Source organism: Phoxinus phoxinus, assembly GCF_949152265.1.
Source record: "Phoxinus phoxinus genome assembly, chromosome: 15".
Lineage (NCBI taxonomy): Eukaryota > Metazoa > Chordata > Actinopteri > Cypriniformes > Leuciscidae > Phoxinus > Phoxinus phoxinus.
This window is the reverse complement of record NC_136890.1, coordinates 22,483,774-22,498,945: the sequence shown is the minus strand read 5'-3', so window position 1 is coordinate 22,498,945 and position 15,172 is coordinate 22,483,774. Positions and strand designations below refer to the sequence as shown.

At 36.2% G+C, this 15,172-nt stretch overlaps 1 protein-coding gene across 2 annotated transcripts; it reads left to right on the top strand.

The window, feature by feature from the left end:
* The first annotated feature begins 297 nt into the window (after positions 1-297).
* On the top strand, positions 298-10,632 carry foxp3b (forkhead box P3b). 2 transcript variants are annotated; one of them, XM_079638126.1, is made up of 14 exons: positions 298-327; positions 1,717-1,805; positions 5,720-5,877; positions 6,074-6,163; positions 6,271-6,379; positions 7,096-7,210; positions 7,303-7,407; positions 7,519-7,606; positions 7,828-7,902; positions 8,120-8,258; positions 8,837-8,913; positions 9,016-9,117; positions 9,477-9,598; positions 9,757-10,632. In XM_079638126.1, exons 1-14 carry the CDS (start codon positions 305-307, stop codon positions 9,845-9,847), a joined length of 1,383 nt encoding a protein of 460 aa, XP_079494252.1. In that variant the 5' UTR covers positions 298-304; the 3' UTR covers positions 9,848-10,632. The 2 variants fall into 2 exon arrangements, with proteins under 2 accessions (XP_079494252.1, XP_079494253.1); XM_079638127.1 differs by lacking the exon at positions 298-327 and having other exon boundaries at positions 1,664-1,805; positions 7,282-7,407.
* The last annotated feature ends 4,540 nt before the right edge of the window (positions 10,633-15,172 follow it).

Here is a 15,172-nt window from a genome sequence, read left to right as displayed (position 1 = left end):
AACAACAAATCATATTAATGTATAATTCAAAATGATCCACAAAAGATACTCCCAGGAAACTTAAAAGTCAGAGATGAAATTATGTGGTATGGTTATTTCTTTATTAATTATGCTTTTGGCATGTTCACCGTGTGACGCCAAATAAACACCTTTTCACTGGAGAGTTTGTGTAAAACTCAAGAGCTGTTTATGAATACCCTCACTGTGTTGTTTGTGTAAAGTGCCTGTTTCCTTTGTGATGACACTAAGTATTTTCTGAGTATAAATAAGTGCTGGATACTGACTACTGGCAATGACACATTCTATGTGGGAAGGTGGCAACTTCAGGTGAGTCTTAAAATGCTCTTCAGCTCTGTGGAAACTATTCCGTGAAAACTAAACAATGTGCTAAAGCGTAAATGAGATTAATTTTCCTACAATTTAACGGATGTGTTGCAAGATACAATTTGTGTTTTGGAAACCTCTTTTTTTCCTTTACATTTACTCATCTCTGTCTAGACCAGTGAATATATATATATATATATATATATAATACAAATTTATATATATATATATAAAAACATATATATATATATTTATATATATATACATACATATACAGTGTATGTATGTCATATTACATATTATAATATGACATAGCAGAAATTAGACGTTTTATTGGCAAAATATGCGCCATTGGCTTAAGAACAGCACAACATTTTTATTAAATCTTTTTTTAATTTGTTATCATTTATTATTCATATATATATATATATATATATATATATATATATATACATACATATAACATAATAACAAATTATAACAAATTAAAAAAAGATTTAATAAAAATGTTGTGCTGTTCTTAAGCCAATGGCGCATATTTTGCCAATAAAACGTCTAATTTCTGCTATGTCATATTATAATATGTAATATGACATACATACACTGTATATGTATATGTATGTATATATATATATAAATATATATATATATATGTTTTTTTTATATATATAAATTTGTATTATATATATATATTCACATATATATACATACATACACTATTCAAAATACAGTACACTTTATATGTACTGTAGCCTATATATATATATACTTTATATGTACTTTATAAATATATTTAATATGTACTATTTATATAGTATATATATAAAGCATATATATCTTATAGTATAATCAATTGGGGTTTTTTCTTGCAATGTGTGAACAGGTACTGTATTTCCATTATAATATGACATAGCAGAAATTTGACTTTTTATTACCAAAATATGTCATAGGCTATAAAGTAGCACAAAATTGTATTAAAACTTTTTAATTTGTTATAATTTGTTGTTCATAAAAATAAAAAAAATGCATAAACTTTAAATAATATGAAAAAAACTTGGTGTTGTAGTATCTTAATATCAAGATATTATAATACCTTTTTACCTTTTAAAATTGTGCTAACCTTTCTTTGCTAACCTTAACCTTGCTAACACTTTACCATAACATAAAGCATTTGTTTAAGAGTAATATGAATTGTCTTTAATCTTGGAAAACTTGTGCTCACCCCCTGCAGACTGAGGTGTAAGATGGTCTCCGCTGCATGTGTCCTTTGACATTCATAGAAGAATTACATTACCTCATGTCATGATCTACAACCTTTGATAGAAATTGAATAATCTAACATTGCATTTACTCCTTTGATGTGAGATTTTATCTCTCTCTTTTTTTTTTCAGATTGTCAATTTTATCCTATAAAGATCATTTCACTCTCGCTTTTAACCAGAACAGCACAGGAAGACAACGGCTGACTACAAAGGCGCAAGGTAAAGAAAGCTGGTGAATATTTACTTGCGTGTTTATGAAATATGCATGATTTAATAGTGCCTGTTGTTTATTCACAACTTTGGTCACATAGTATTCCATGCTGGCATTAGATGAGACTTTGGATTATGATATTTCCAAAGTATCCAAAATTTGTATGGATACTCAAATCTGCATTCACATTATCTGCATGCACATTACATTGGGATTTTAATTCAAATTTTTTAAATGCACGCCTAGTTAGCCTACAAGAGGAAAAATTCTCAAATGATAAGACTAATATCAGGATTTTATTTGAATGGCTGTTTTGCATATCTGAATAATATTTTAATCATGTTCACCAAGCAAATAATGATTATACAATGCATGTCACACATAAAATTGAGATACTGTAATTTGCTTAAATTATAACTGTTTATGTTTATTGCACGTATACGCCTTCAAACATTCAAACAATGGAAATATGAGAGTGGGAGGATAAAAGACATAAAGTTATGGTCACTGTGAGTCATTTCGTTTTTTCTCAAATGTTTTTTTTTTTTTGGATAACAACCTGATTTCACCAAGACTAACAAAGTTTATATATTTTCAACTTGTTTCATGTGGTAGAGATGGTAAGGAAAGTAGCTGACAAATATTGATTCCTATATAGTTTCACTTAGATTTTGTCATGTGATGCAGGGTAAAAACTACACTTATGTGAAAAGAGGAAAATGAATCAAGCAAGACAGTGAGTAATATTCCATGAGTTGTGTGAACCTGAAAGCAAAGTTACATATGGGGTGATAGACATTGTCTAGAAAAGCTACTGACTGTGGGAATAATAATGCAAGCATTATATATTTGTTGTTCGTAAGATGAAATCCAAATAATTTTAAATTTTTTTAATTTATAATTTAATTTGCTTGCATTTGATGTTTGTTTAAAGTGCAGAGGTCCGCATGAAAACAAATTATTGTATTGTTATATAAATGTATTGTTTTATAGTGAGATTGATCTCAACTCAGGCTCAATAACATCATCAACCGCGTTCTATTGCTGTCTTATATCCCTTATCCTGTTCCTGGGTTGCTTCTTTTCGTGCATGTTTTTGCAAAATGCAAAGTGTGTTTGTGTGGTTTCCTGTGGTGGGAGAGGTTTGTGTCTTGTTTGACAGACACATGTCACGCACATTTTTGGGTTCACATCACATTCAAGCAACTCTCGTGTTTAGTTTTTTATGGAGACTTAGAGATTGAGAGATTTGTCTTAAATTATTATGGTCTTGTGGCTACTGTAAATCAGTCCATCCACATATCTGCAAACTCACTGCAATTTCATGTAATCATATCAGCACTTTCATTATTGTCCCTGTTGGTTTTTCTGTGAAATTCCCATAATATTTCTTTCACATTTCTCTATAGCTTAAAATCTTTAAGGCTTGCCATTTTTGCACACATTTACAACTAGGTGCACCGATACCGACTACCGAGCTCATGTAGGCCTACTCTAAAAATGCCCCGATACCAACAACCAATACCAGGCAGCGTGTGTTCAGTGTTTGTGTCCACTCCAGACAAAGAAACACTGACAACAGAGGGGATAAAAAAGCAGGCTGTCTATGAAGTAAATGTATATTATTAGTGGAATATTAAACGAAATATAGTAGGCTAATGCCTATAGCTGTTTTGTGCGAGCTGATAAGAGAAACGTGCAGCGGCGCGAGCTGGTCGAGCGCATCCCTTTTTCACAGAAGTCAGTGGAAAGTTTGTAATTCAGTCGGATGTCAATGGCAAAGAAATTAAAACGAGGCATGTAGCTTATTATTATTAACGTTAACTGAGCAGATAGAGAGAAAAAGGGCGAGAGCGCGCGCACTTCTGTTGAATGCTCTTCTTTGCTGATCGTTCACTTAGCACGTGTTATTTGGATATTTGAAACTAAATCGTATTTGTAAGTAAAACATGAACTGTTACCTTATTTATGTATGATGAGTGGTTGCCTACATTATTACAGGACGTTTGCAGGTCAAGAAGTTAAAGAACGCAAACATCCAAAGGGCACGCGCCTCAGACAGCGCTAATAAATTGAATTGTCTTTCACGTCTTGCGCTTGTACGGACGAATTCACGCAAAATGATGTGAAAACGACCGTGTTGGCAAGTATTCCACTAAATCATGTTTTATTAACAAAGTTCGGGAGGAGCAGGTTCAGATAATTAACCCAATTAGCACAAGTGGAGATCAATCAGTAGCCTAATCAACTCAATGACAAGGTATAAATACACAGCAGACCTACCTCTGTTCATTGACAGTTTATCAGGATCCCTCCTCCACCCCATCTCCTCACTTCTAGTTCCATCTACTCTTACCACAACCGGGGGGAGTAGGCTACTCTGGGTTTCGGGCCGAACTCCGAGCTCGGAGCCCTCCCCCTGGACAGCACGCCAAATATGCATAACCTTTATTGTTCATTTTATGTAGATGTGAACTCGTGAAACAAAGTCGGTTATATCTCAAGTGAACGTAGGTCTGTATATTCAAATGGGGTCCTTACGTTCGGTCTTAAAGGTGCTCTAAGCGATCTCGCGCGTTTTTTAGGCCAAAACATTTTTTTTCACATACCGCAAACATCTCCTCACTATCCGCTAGCTGCCTGTCCCCTGAACACACTGTAAAAAAAAACGCGGTCTCTGCAGAGAGCCCAAGCTCCACAAACAGCAGCAAAAGCCAACTGAGCAATAAACAGAGACCTGCAGCACGAAACATAACAAACTGTTCCAGCCAATAACTGACAAGAATGATGTTGGGTGGGGTTTGGGGGGTTATTGCATGGATGAGGAGGAGGGAGGGTCTAGCTAGCCTCCGTTTTGTTTGATAATAATTCAAACATCAACAAGAGGTTACGCCAACCGAGATCACTTAGAGCACCTTTAAAGGGGCAGCAGTTTAATAAACCTGCTGCTGTGTTTTAATGTTAATCAAACAAAGGACAAATAAATTACTCACTGCTCTTGAATAAATAGGCTACATTTTCTCAAATGTACAAAAATATCCATCTATCTATTTTATACAGTAGCCTAAAGAATATGCAATGTTTTTTTCATATTTGACCAATGTTCACTTTATTCAAATTTCTGTAGCTGTAGAGCTACCTGAAAAGCTGTAGAGCTACCCGCTACCCGAAACACTTGTTTTGAAGCGTCATGATTTTGGGTGAATAGACTTTCAATGGAGGTCTTTCATTTTATAGATTTCATAAAGAATATCTTCATTTGTGTTTTGAAGATTAACCAAAGTCTTATGGGTTTGGAAGGGTGAGTAATTGATGACAGAATTTTTATTTTTGGGTGAAATAACCTTTTAACTAATTCCTCTTCAGAATTTGGTAAATTGAGGAATCAATTTAGGTAAACTCGGGTATTATTTGAGTTCATGAAGGGGTCAGTGGACTGATATATAAAACAGTTTTAATTATTTGTAAATGTGGTTCCATCTTCATTGTAAATGTGGTTCCAACTTCCAAATAATGAAACAACTTCTCATATCTAATCTTATATGCATATCTAATTCAGATGATTCCATAGTAAAGAATAAACAAACAAAATAATGTAAAGAGTCAAAGACAAATGTCCCTAATAATTAAAGTAACAAGAATAGTTGATTAAAAAAAATCAGAGCGCTTACACCATGAAAGCATTATAAATAAATACATGCATAGCTACATACAATACAAAATGTATTGTAAATTAAAGCAATTATATTCTCAGATAGTCTAATACAGAAAAATACAACACCAAGTTAACCTTAACCAAAGATATAGTTAAAAAGCTAAAGTTCAGCTAATTGTTTCATTCTCTCTTTCACATTTTTTTTTTTTTTTTAAGTATATGATGCTGTACACCAATTTGCAATCTTTGTCAAACTCTTGAATTCAGGAATGCCTCGGTCTGAGAGAGAAAGTGACAAGAGGGTGAGTGGGAGAGAAAATAAACGACTGCCACAACTGAAAGAAGAGCGTGACGTATCTCCCCCTCTGATGAACGAACGTTCTTCACACCAGTGCGTGGAAGATCTTTCATCTGCTGCACGTTCTGTGAGTGAGCTTCATTTTCTGGTACTTTCTGTAACAATCCCTTAAATGAAGACATCCCTTTGCTGGTTGTTTGCATTTAAACTGCATTTTCAGAAGATTCCAAATCATTTCGTGTACAGATGTGTTTTTAGATTTCTTGCTACAGTAGCCTATATGAACTGCAATATATTTCTGATATATTGCAACGTTTCTGTAGAATTCTGCCCCTCAGACAGTGGGATCAGTCCAGCTCATCCATACTGCTCCTTCCAACAACTCAACATACTTAAAACATCCACCATGCCAGGTACAGTAGCTTCTGATGATTAAAAGCTACATGAAGCTCTCAGAGAATGGCCTTTATTGTGGAGAGTGTGTTGGCGTGATTCTCTGTGTGTTTGTGTACGTGTGCAGAGAACTGGTGACGAGGAGCGGATGCATTTTCTTCAGCTGGTGTTTCAGAATTCTCGAGCTGGCCAGATCAGGCCGTCTGTACTCCGCTCTACGGCTCTCCTGCTTCAGGGTTTGTGTTCCAATGAATTATTCAAACTTTACATTTTTTTCTTGACAGTCAAAGTAGTGAAATCCACAGAGATATCATTATATTCCATATATGTGCATGTTCTGTCAAGCAACAATGTTTTGAAACACATACACTCCTGCATGTAACCTCTTCAAAGTGTTTCGACTCAAGCGGTTTCAAAAGTAATAAAGCAAAAGTTTTCAAACTCTCTCTGAAGGAGGTGCTGTATGTTTTATATAGTAGCGTTGAGGTCATACATTTACACAACCCTTGTAGAATCTGCAAAATGTTGATATTTGTTGTTTACAAAAAGAGGGATCATAAAAATTGCATATTGTTTTTTTTATTTTGTACCCTGAATAAGCAGTTTCATAAAACATGTTTACATATTGTTCACAAAACAGAATAACTAAATTTCTTCATATTAAGTTGATACCACTACTAAATGTTGTTATTATTATTATTAGTAGTAATATTGTTATTATTTAAGTTTTAACATTTAATACAAGGGGTATGTAATCATTTGACCACATATGTATATAAAATTATATACATATTATGTATTCATATGAGTAATACACACACACACACACACACACACACACACACACACACAATATATACATATTACATATAAAACCAATATAATATACAAAATAACTGAAATACTTTTTTAAAGTATTCACAGGTGTGCACTGTTTTGCCTCATTCTTTAGCAAATGACAGTCACCCAGCAGCCATGAGCAGAAGAAAAGAGACCGGTCACAACGCACAGATTTCCATACAAGCTGTTGCTGACAGGAAACAATCTCCCAGCTTACACCATCTCAGGTAAGTATCACTGAAAAAAAAACCATGAAGGTAATAAATGTTCATCAATAAGTATATTTACATCCTTCAAGTACTTCACGTGTCCTCCTTAGCCCTGTCCAGACAGAGATGCAGAGATCCAGCTCTCTGTATATAAATGGACAATGTCGCTGGCCAGGCTGTGATAAAGTCTTTGAGGGATACACACATTTTTTGAGGCAAGTCTATATTTTATTTACATATCTGAAATTGCGTAACCGAGCTTCCCTTGTTGGAAACTTATCATTTTCAAACTGAAAGATTCCTTTCTTGATTCTCAACCTGTCTAGACATCTGAACCGAGACCACACCACAGATGAGAAAACTATTGCTCAGTGGCGGGTTCAACAAGACCTGGTACGCCACATGGAGAATCAGGTACATCAGTGATACAATCTCTTACAAGCAGCACACACACAAGTCTTGCTCCGTGCATCATTGATTATCATCAGTCATTATGAATGAGGCGTTGAAAGTGAATCATGGTTTCATTGGTTTTGAGTCTCAGAGTGTGAACCCAAAAGAATCACACGAAAAGATCTTGGTAAAAGTGGTTTGAGAACCCACTCACTCTAATGTGCCATATGTGATGACTTCAGCTCATTCAGGAGAAGCAGAAACTTCACGCCATGCAGATCCACCTTCAGCTCTTTGACTGCATCTCGACATGTACTGTAAGTCTCTCCCGAATACTCTATGAGCCATGCAGCCACAAGTTTCATGAGAGCATACAGAAATAGTGATTCTCAACATGACATTTCCTTTTTGTGATTTCATAAAACGTCAGTAAATCTAAGTGCAGTTTGACTCATTGTAAGATTTTAACGACAATCTATAGCTGTGTTTAAGGTTGCATTCATATTAAGCACTGACTAGTGTGTTCTCCATCAGGGAGTTGCTACAGGTCGGTGGAGGCCGCTGGCACTAAATTTGCCCCCGTCGGGGGAGCCAGATGGCAGGACAGAAAGAGCTAGTGAAGCACCGGTTCAACAGGACCCCTGGCACATACCCCCACCACACATGCTGCCAGGTAAAAACCTGCTTAAATCCAAAATACACATCTTACTGTGCCCCTAAACACACACATTCTAAATAGAGAGTTTCTTTAAACAAGAATAATCGAATCAAGTGGAACTGAAAGGTGAAAAATATACAGATGGATAAAGGTTACCATCCAACACTGTTTACAATGAGAAGGACACACCCATCTTCTGCTTCCTTTCCATTTATGTTATTGGCCAGACAGTAGAAAGTTGGTGGTCTACCACTATGACTGTTGAAGTTGTGATTTAACTTGTTTCCTGTTGTCACAGTTGGCATGCCTGCAGACCACAAAGGCTGCCTTAGATCTGGACCAAAAGTAGTTCACACGACCACAGCTGGAGTTATTGCTCATAAACCAGCCATTATAAAACCTTGATTTTGCATTTGCTATAGGTGCATTGTGCAAGTATGTTATCGAAAATGACTAACTCATTTGCATTAACCGGCAGCAAAACACGTAGCGACACATAAAGCACAATGCACACATGAGTGTTTGCGGTCAATTTCCAAGAATTATTGTGTGATGTTTTGTTTTTTAGTCATTTGGTTTTCTGCCAATTACAGATTTCGTTAGCAGTGTTGAATACTACAAATATGCCAATATACGACCTCCATATACATATGCTTTTCTAATCAGATGGGTAAGTACAAATATATACAGTATACACATATAGAAAATACATTTTAATGCTCATTTTAAAATATAAACATGTATAATTAGGATTTATCATTGATTCCTGCAGTCAATCCTGGAAGCCCCAGAGAAACAGCGGACGTTAAACGAAATCTACAATTGGTTCACAAGAATGTTTTACCATTTCCGTCATAATTCTCCAACATGGAAGGTACTAAACATGCCTGACGCACCCAACTAACCATCAGTTTGGACATAGAAACTGTCCTGTTTCTGTTTAGTTCAAAAACTTAATTTAAGGATTTTTTTATAGAATATTTTTTAATACTGTGAGAGACTGAAAGGTTTACTTGTGTGTCTGATTTAATACCATATGAATTGGCTAAATTAAAGCAAAATAAGCTCCAACCTTCAGCAGGTTGATCTCTGATATCCTGAGATTATTAGTCTCAAGCACTTCAGGACATTATATTTTTGTCCACATGGTGCCGCTGTTGACAAAAATCATGTTGAATAATCTCACTTAACACCACCAGACTTTCACTAACTGATTCAACCTTTTTTTCTCAGAATTCTGTGCGACACAATCTTAGTCTCCACAAATGCTTTGTGCGTGTGGACGGGAGGACGGGGGCCGTGTGGACAGTGGATGAGGAAGAGTTTCAGAAGAGGAAAGGGCAAAAAATCAACAGGTCCTCTCAAGTTCTTCCCTCATCCTTAGACAAATTACATGCACAATGATACGTTCAGGATTATCAAAACAAGACTATAGATTAAATTCACAAAATATCCTCTTTTTTTGGAAAGGCTGACAATGTGACAAAGCAACGTCTCATATGTTGTTTTCCAGGGACTACACTTTGAATTGGCTGACACCCTTCTCCAATTGTCGATCCCATGAAGCCTCAGACGTATCAATAAAAGCCACAGAGTTTCAGTGAAACGTTTTACAAATGTTTAGAGTAGTATGAACAAAAATGAGGCTCAAGCTTTATGATTTTAAAGCAGAGTTTTAGTCATGATCCTGATGTAGACCTATATCTATCTGAAAAATGTAAACTAGTCTTCTTTAAAAAAAATTTAAAAACAAAATGTTACTGTCTTGCTAAGTCCAAGTAGAAAAATATGACAAATAGCCTATGCAGACTGTAAGTTTTGTTTTTAATTTGTAGATAGATAGTGGTTATAAATGAATGCATGCATTATTATTATTTTGCATTAAGCTTTTTATGTTATGTACTATATCTGATTAAAATGAAATAGAATAAAATAACATTATGAAGGCTATTCAAAATTATTAAAAATTTCACTTTAAGAGACCAGACTCCAACCTGACCAGAAGAGGGCATCTGTGTGTGCTCACATGTTTTTGGGTGTGGTAATTCTGTAACAGTGCAGGCAAAGACAAAAAGCATCATAAAAGCTGCTGGAATGAAAGACAAAGAAATTTCCTATGCTTCTTAATCGTATTCTGATTATATTTATACTGTATAACAGGCTAATTCAAAACTGAGTCACTGAAGCAGGCTTGATTAAGGGCAAATTGTATGTTGATTAAAACATGTCCTGATAAATTCCTCACCATGCTGATTTGAATTAGGCTACTGTAGAATTCCATCCTTCTTCTTCCTCAGATGTGCAAATGGCTGCTTTTTCACCCTATTTTGCACATGTGTGACATGATGCAGTCTAAAGGTGGAGAGTAAATAAATCTGCTGCATCTGTTCCCGTGTGGTTCTCTGTTTTATCTTCCAGCTTGATGGGAAACGTATCCATCCCTTATGATGCTTCAGCCTGTGCTTTTGTGCTCCTCTGCCACAACAGGCTTTTGTTTACCCTCATATAAGTGCCACTATGTGAATTCCTACAATGCTGATGATGGTGGTTGGGACATTCTAAGGGAAAAAAATATTTGTTTACTAGATTATGTATAATGTAAATTCAATCAATCTGCCATTATATGGCTACTTACTAGCCTTAATAAATACGTGGACATAAGTGTACATAAGCGACCTTGCAAAAATATTACAGTAAAATAAAATCGTAAGTTCTTTGAGGTTATTGGTGACTGGAACGCAAGGTGGCACCAGCCGCCAGTTAGGCCTACGTTTGGATGAAACACTGGGTTGCAAGCACAAAATGGGTGCTTCTTAAACGGAATGCGTCCAAGTAAGGGGCCGTTCACACAGAACGTGTTTTACATTTACATTGCGGTACTTTTCATTATTTTTCTATGAAAACACGCGCTATAGACGGACGTACCTGGTTTACACAGAATGCATTTTTTTTTTTTTTTTTGCTTTGAAAAACGCGAGACAAGGGCAGTGGAATGGGGGAAAACGCAAGGTCTCTCGACGCGTTTTTTAAAAAATGAACTAAGGGTGCACCTTCAATGCATGTAGTATAAGATCGTATATTTACGATGAATGCCGCCACAAAGTCGTAAACAACACCAGTGAGAAGCTCGGGACATTGAGCTCAATTTTTAGTAAATTTGGAGTGCTGTCAATACAGAGAACGACAAAAATCGGTGTAATCCTATTTTTTAAATTTAAAAGCTGAAATAACATCATTTTTATATCTTTCACATCTAGGCTACTGCAGTCAGATTCACCCGTGTTCACTCTGAAGGAATCACTCAACATGGCTGGGCACTTGTAATGACACATCAAGGATGATAAGATAAAAGCAGGTTTAAAATTCAAGTGTCCATTCAAGTCAATAGGGTGCAAATTTAAAAAATAGGATAACACGGTGTAGGCAACACCGATTTTTGTCGTTGTTCTCTGTATTGACAGCTCTCCAAATTTACTAAAAATTAGATTTAACATTTTCGCCTGTATGGTGCGATTGGTGGTCAGAATCATGTATGTTTCAACTTCTATAAATAATTGAGAACCATGTAATCAACTTAAAAAAATAACTTCTTGATTATAAAAAAACATTTTGATTCTAAAATGCACTGTTGTTGTGTTTGCGCTGTAAGCTAAAGACAAGAATCTTACACTTGTTTTAGTGCTCACATTTTCCAGCTGTCTCAGTGGGACTCCTCATGCCCGCTGATAATTTTATTGGTTCAGCTCTGATCTGACAACATATTTCAAACACTTTTTCCCCCCTTGTTTCCATGGCCTTGAGTCCTGCAGATGTATCATGATGAAAAATAGGCAGTTGACAGCCACAGGCTACAGAGTTAGCTGGACCATAATTACACTTGGAGCATTTCCTTCAGAACACACCTCATTATAGTGGCCTCTGGACAGCTTCACTGTTTCTGACAGCTGCCTCTCTCTGTGTCAGGTGCTTATTACCTGCTCTTCCAGCACCAAACAGGTGTCTCAGTCCCAGTTACACCGCTGCTGTTTTCATTACCTGAACCTGCTGTAGATCTGCAGCGGAAACAAAGGATGGTATGTCCTTTGGGGACTTTCTGTATAGAGTTTTACAGGCAGAGAAAACATTCAGCATTAATGGACAGTGTCCTTTTATAGCGTTTTTCCAGGCGAGATAGTAGAACGTAATAATTATAGCTCTTTCCTGTACACTATAAAATAGGTGTATTTTGGTTGAAAGTGTGTCATCTAAAAAAAATAATAATCCAGATTCAAATGTTATGATATGAATATGCTGTGTAATTTTGGTGTTGAAGTATTGCATTGGAGCGCAGACACCTAATATAATTTGTATGCATACATGAATGAAGATAAAATGAGCTGATGAAAAAGGATGTTTTGTGATGTGTGTTGTCATGTAATTGTAGTGAACAGAAAGCACTGCACAAGAGAAACTATTTCATCTAGTCATAAAGAACAAAGGTGAATATCTCACACTTCATTAGCCATCGCTCTTTGACAACACATACAGATTCAACAAGGAATTGGGGTTGTAGATTTAGTTTCAACTCTGTCTCGTCACTCCCTGACAACTTCCCATCTCTGAGACATGCAAATGCTCGACACGGAGCCAGCAGGCTGGTATGTTTGACAGGCTGGGACAGAGATAAGGAATAGCATAAATGACAACCCTTCAACCAAACCACATCACAGAGAAGAGCCATAAATCACTCAGCACCTGTACAACCTGATGCAAGCAGCTGCACTATAAAACTTCATTATTCTGGATTGTTGGCTGAAAATTGCATTTAAAAGCATCTAAAAGGTGTTAATTCCCCCTGTGGTGATATTCAAGTTTTGAATGTTGTTTATATATCTATGTGGTGTTTTTAATGCTTTTAAATGAACCATGTGCAAATTAATAATTAAACTGCAGTGAACCAAAGACAGCCTCAAAAGCGCGAAATCGCTGGTGTTTCTGACGTCACAAACCTTGCTACCAATCACGTCAATGTGTGATCATCAATGAGTGGATCTCTGAGCTGGTGTGAGTGAGTGGAGGCGGGGCTAATTTGCATATTCATAGAACCACATATACTAAATGAGGCAAGGGTGTAGAGTTACATTCAAGCTGTTTTAAGGCATAAAGAATTTTTTTTTTAAATATGTCATTTTGGTGATCAAAAATTAGTTTTAAGGAAAACAATTATTGACTACAGGGGGGACTTTAAACGTATTTTCAAGTAATGGTAAATATTCCCACCAATTGTGCTCTTGAGAATCCTGTAGATGTATCCTAAAGACATTTGTTATTTTCCCCTTTACTGTGTCTTTGTACTCAAGTGTGAGGGAGTTTGTACTGGTGTGGGCCCCATGTGCTGACGTACCAACCATCAAGCGTCCATATTCTCTGGTCTCAGCAGGAGGCAGACACGCAGGCAGTGTTTTTCTGGTAAGTTCAGGGCTCTCTTTGCATTGTAAGCAGGATTATTAGGCTAAAGGCCACGCTTCACTCTCGGCCTGTCTGTCTATTCATCTTCCTAAAAATGCTTGATGCTAACAACACACCCACACCTACACATATTAGCATTGAAATCTTGTGGACTTTCAGAAAAGAAATGTCGTAAACACACTCACACTTGTCCACCATTTTGTAAATTTGATCACTAAGAACGAGAATTCTGTCATTATGGTTTCAATAGCAAGGAAATGTAATGTAACTGCAGACACTTTTGTCTTGCTAAGGCTAATTTAACTGTTAGCATGCATTTTATATAATGCACAATTGAGTATTTTCTGTATAATTTGAAAAAAATTACAGCTTGTTGGAAAAAAAATATTTCCAGTAATTTTTATACTCAGGCCTACTTTTTTCTTTTTCTTAAAGGAACACTCAACTTTTTTTTTGGAAATAGGCTCATTTTCCAACTCCCCTATAGTTAGACAGTTGAGTTTTACCGCTTTCGAATCCATTCAGCCGATCTCCGGGTCTGACTGTAGCACTTTTAGCATAGCTTAGCATAGATCATTGAATCTGATTAGTCTGTTAGCATCTCTCTCAAAAAATGACCAAAGAGTTTCGATATCTTTCCTATTTAAACCTTGACTCTTCTGTAGTTACATCGTGTACTAAGACTGAAAGAAAATGAAAAGTTGAAATTTTCTAGGCCAATATGACTAGGAACTATACTCTATTTCGTGCGTAGTAATCAAGGAACTGTGCTGCCGTACCAGCAGGCGCAATGACGTACTACACTCGCCACGTTGTCATTATCAGCGTCAATTAGTTGCCATCCACAAATCCTCTCCCATGGCCTCATGGGATAGTAAAGTGTCCATTGTATGCACTCTTCAGAATCTCGCCGGAAGTAGGTCATCCAATTACTTTTTGCCTACTCTTTTATGAATACTGTGAATTCAGACATACTTCTTTTGTCACATACTGTTTTTCACCTACTAAATGCGATTTCGGATAAAGCCCATGACTCTGAGCACTTCTGCACTGGGATGCCAACAATACACAAATACTTTCTCTATCATTTAATTTTTCAGAGATATTTTAATACCTAAGGAGTCCTACAAATAAATCTGATCAAATTGTAAGAACCCCCACCCCATTTTCAGACTAATTGACAAAGTGAACGTGTTACTCAATGTTTTCTCAATATGCCCAGCTCCATTAAGTTCAATTCAATTTACTGTAACCCAAATCCCTATGGTTTTCAATATGCTGAATATAGAAAATGTTCTGGCCCATGTTTAATACAGTTAGGCTACAGTTAGTCACTGATTTGCTGTCTGTGGGGTTTGATCTGTATCTACACAGTACGAAGCTTAATTACATGAGTACACAGTTATCTAAATTGCTGCTACTTGTATGACCTTGAAAGAGGAAAATCATATTTAGCAGAGAGGCACATTTTAATAGGCTCT

Coding starts and splice junctions, on each gene's coding strand:
- foxp3b (XM_079638126.1), top strand. CDS start 305: ATGTGGGAAGGTGGCAACTTCAG. Junction 1,806..5,719: donor GCTGACTACAAAGGCGCAAG/GTAAAGAAAGCT, acceptor TCTTGAATTCAG/GAATGCCTCGGTCTGAGAGA. Junction 7,607..7,827: donor TACGCCACATGGAGAATCAG/GTACATCAGTGA, acceptor TGATGACTTCAG/CTCATTCAGGAGAAGCAGAA.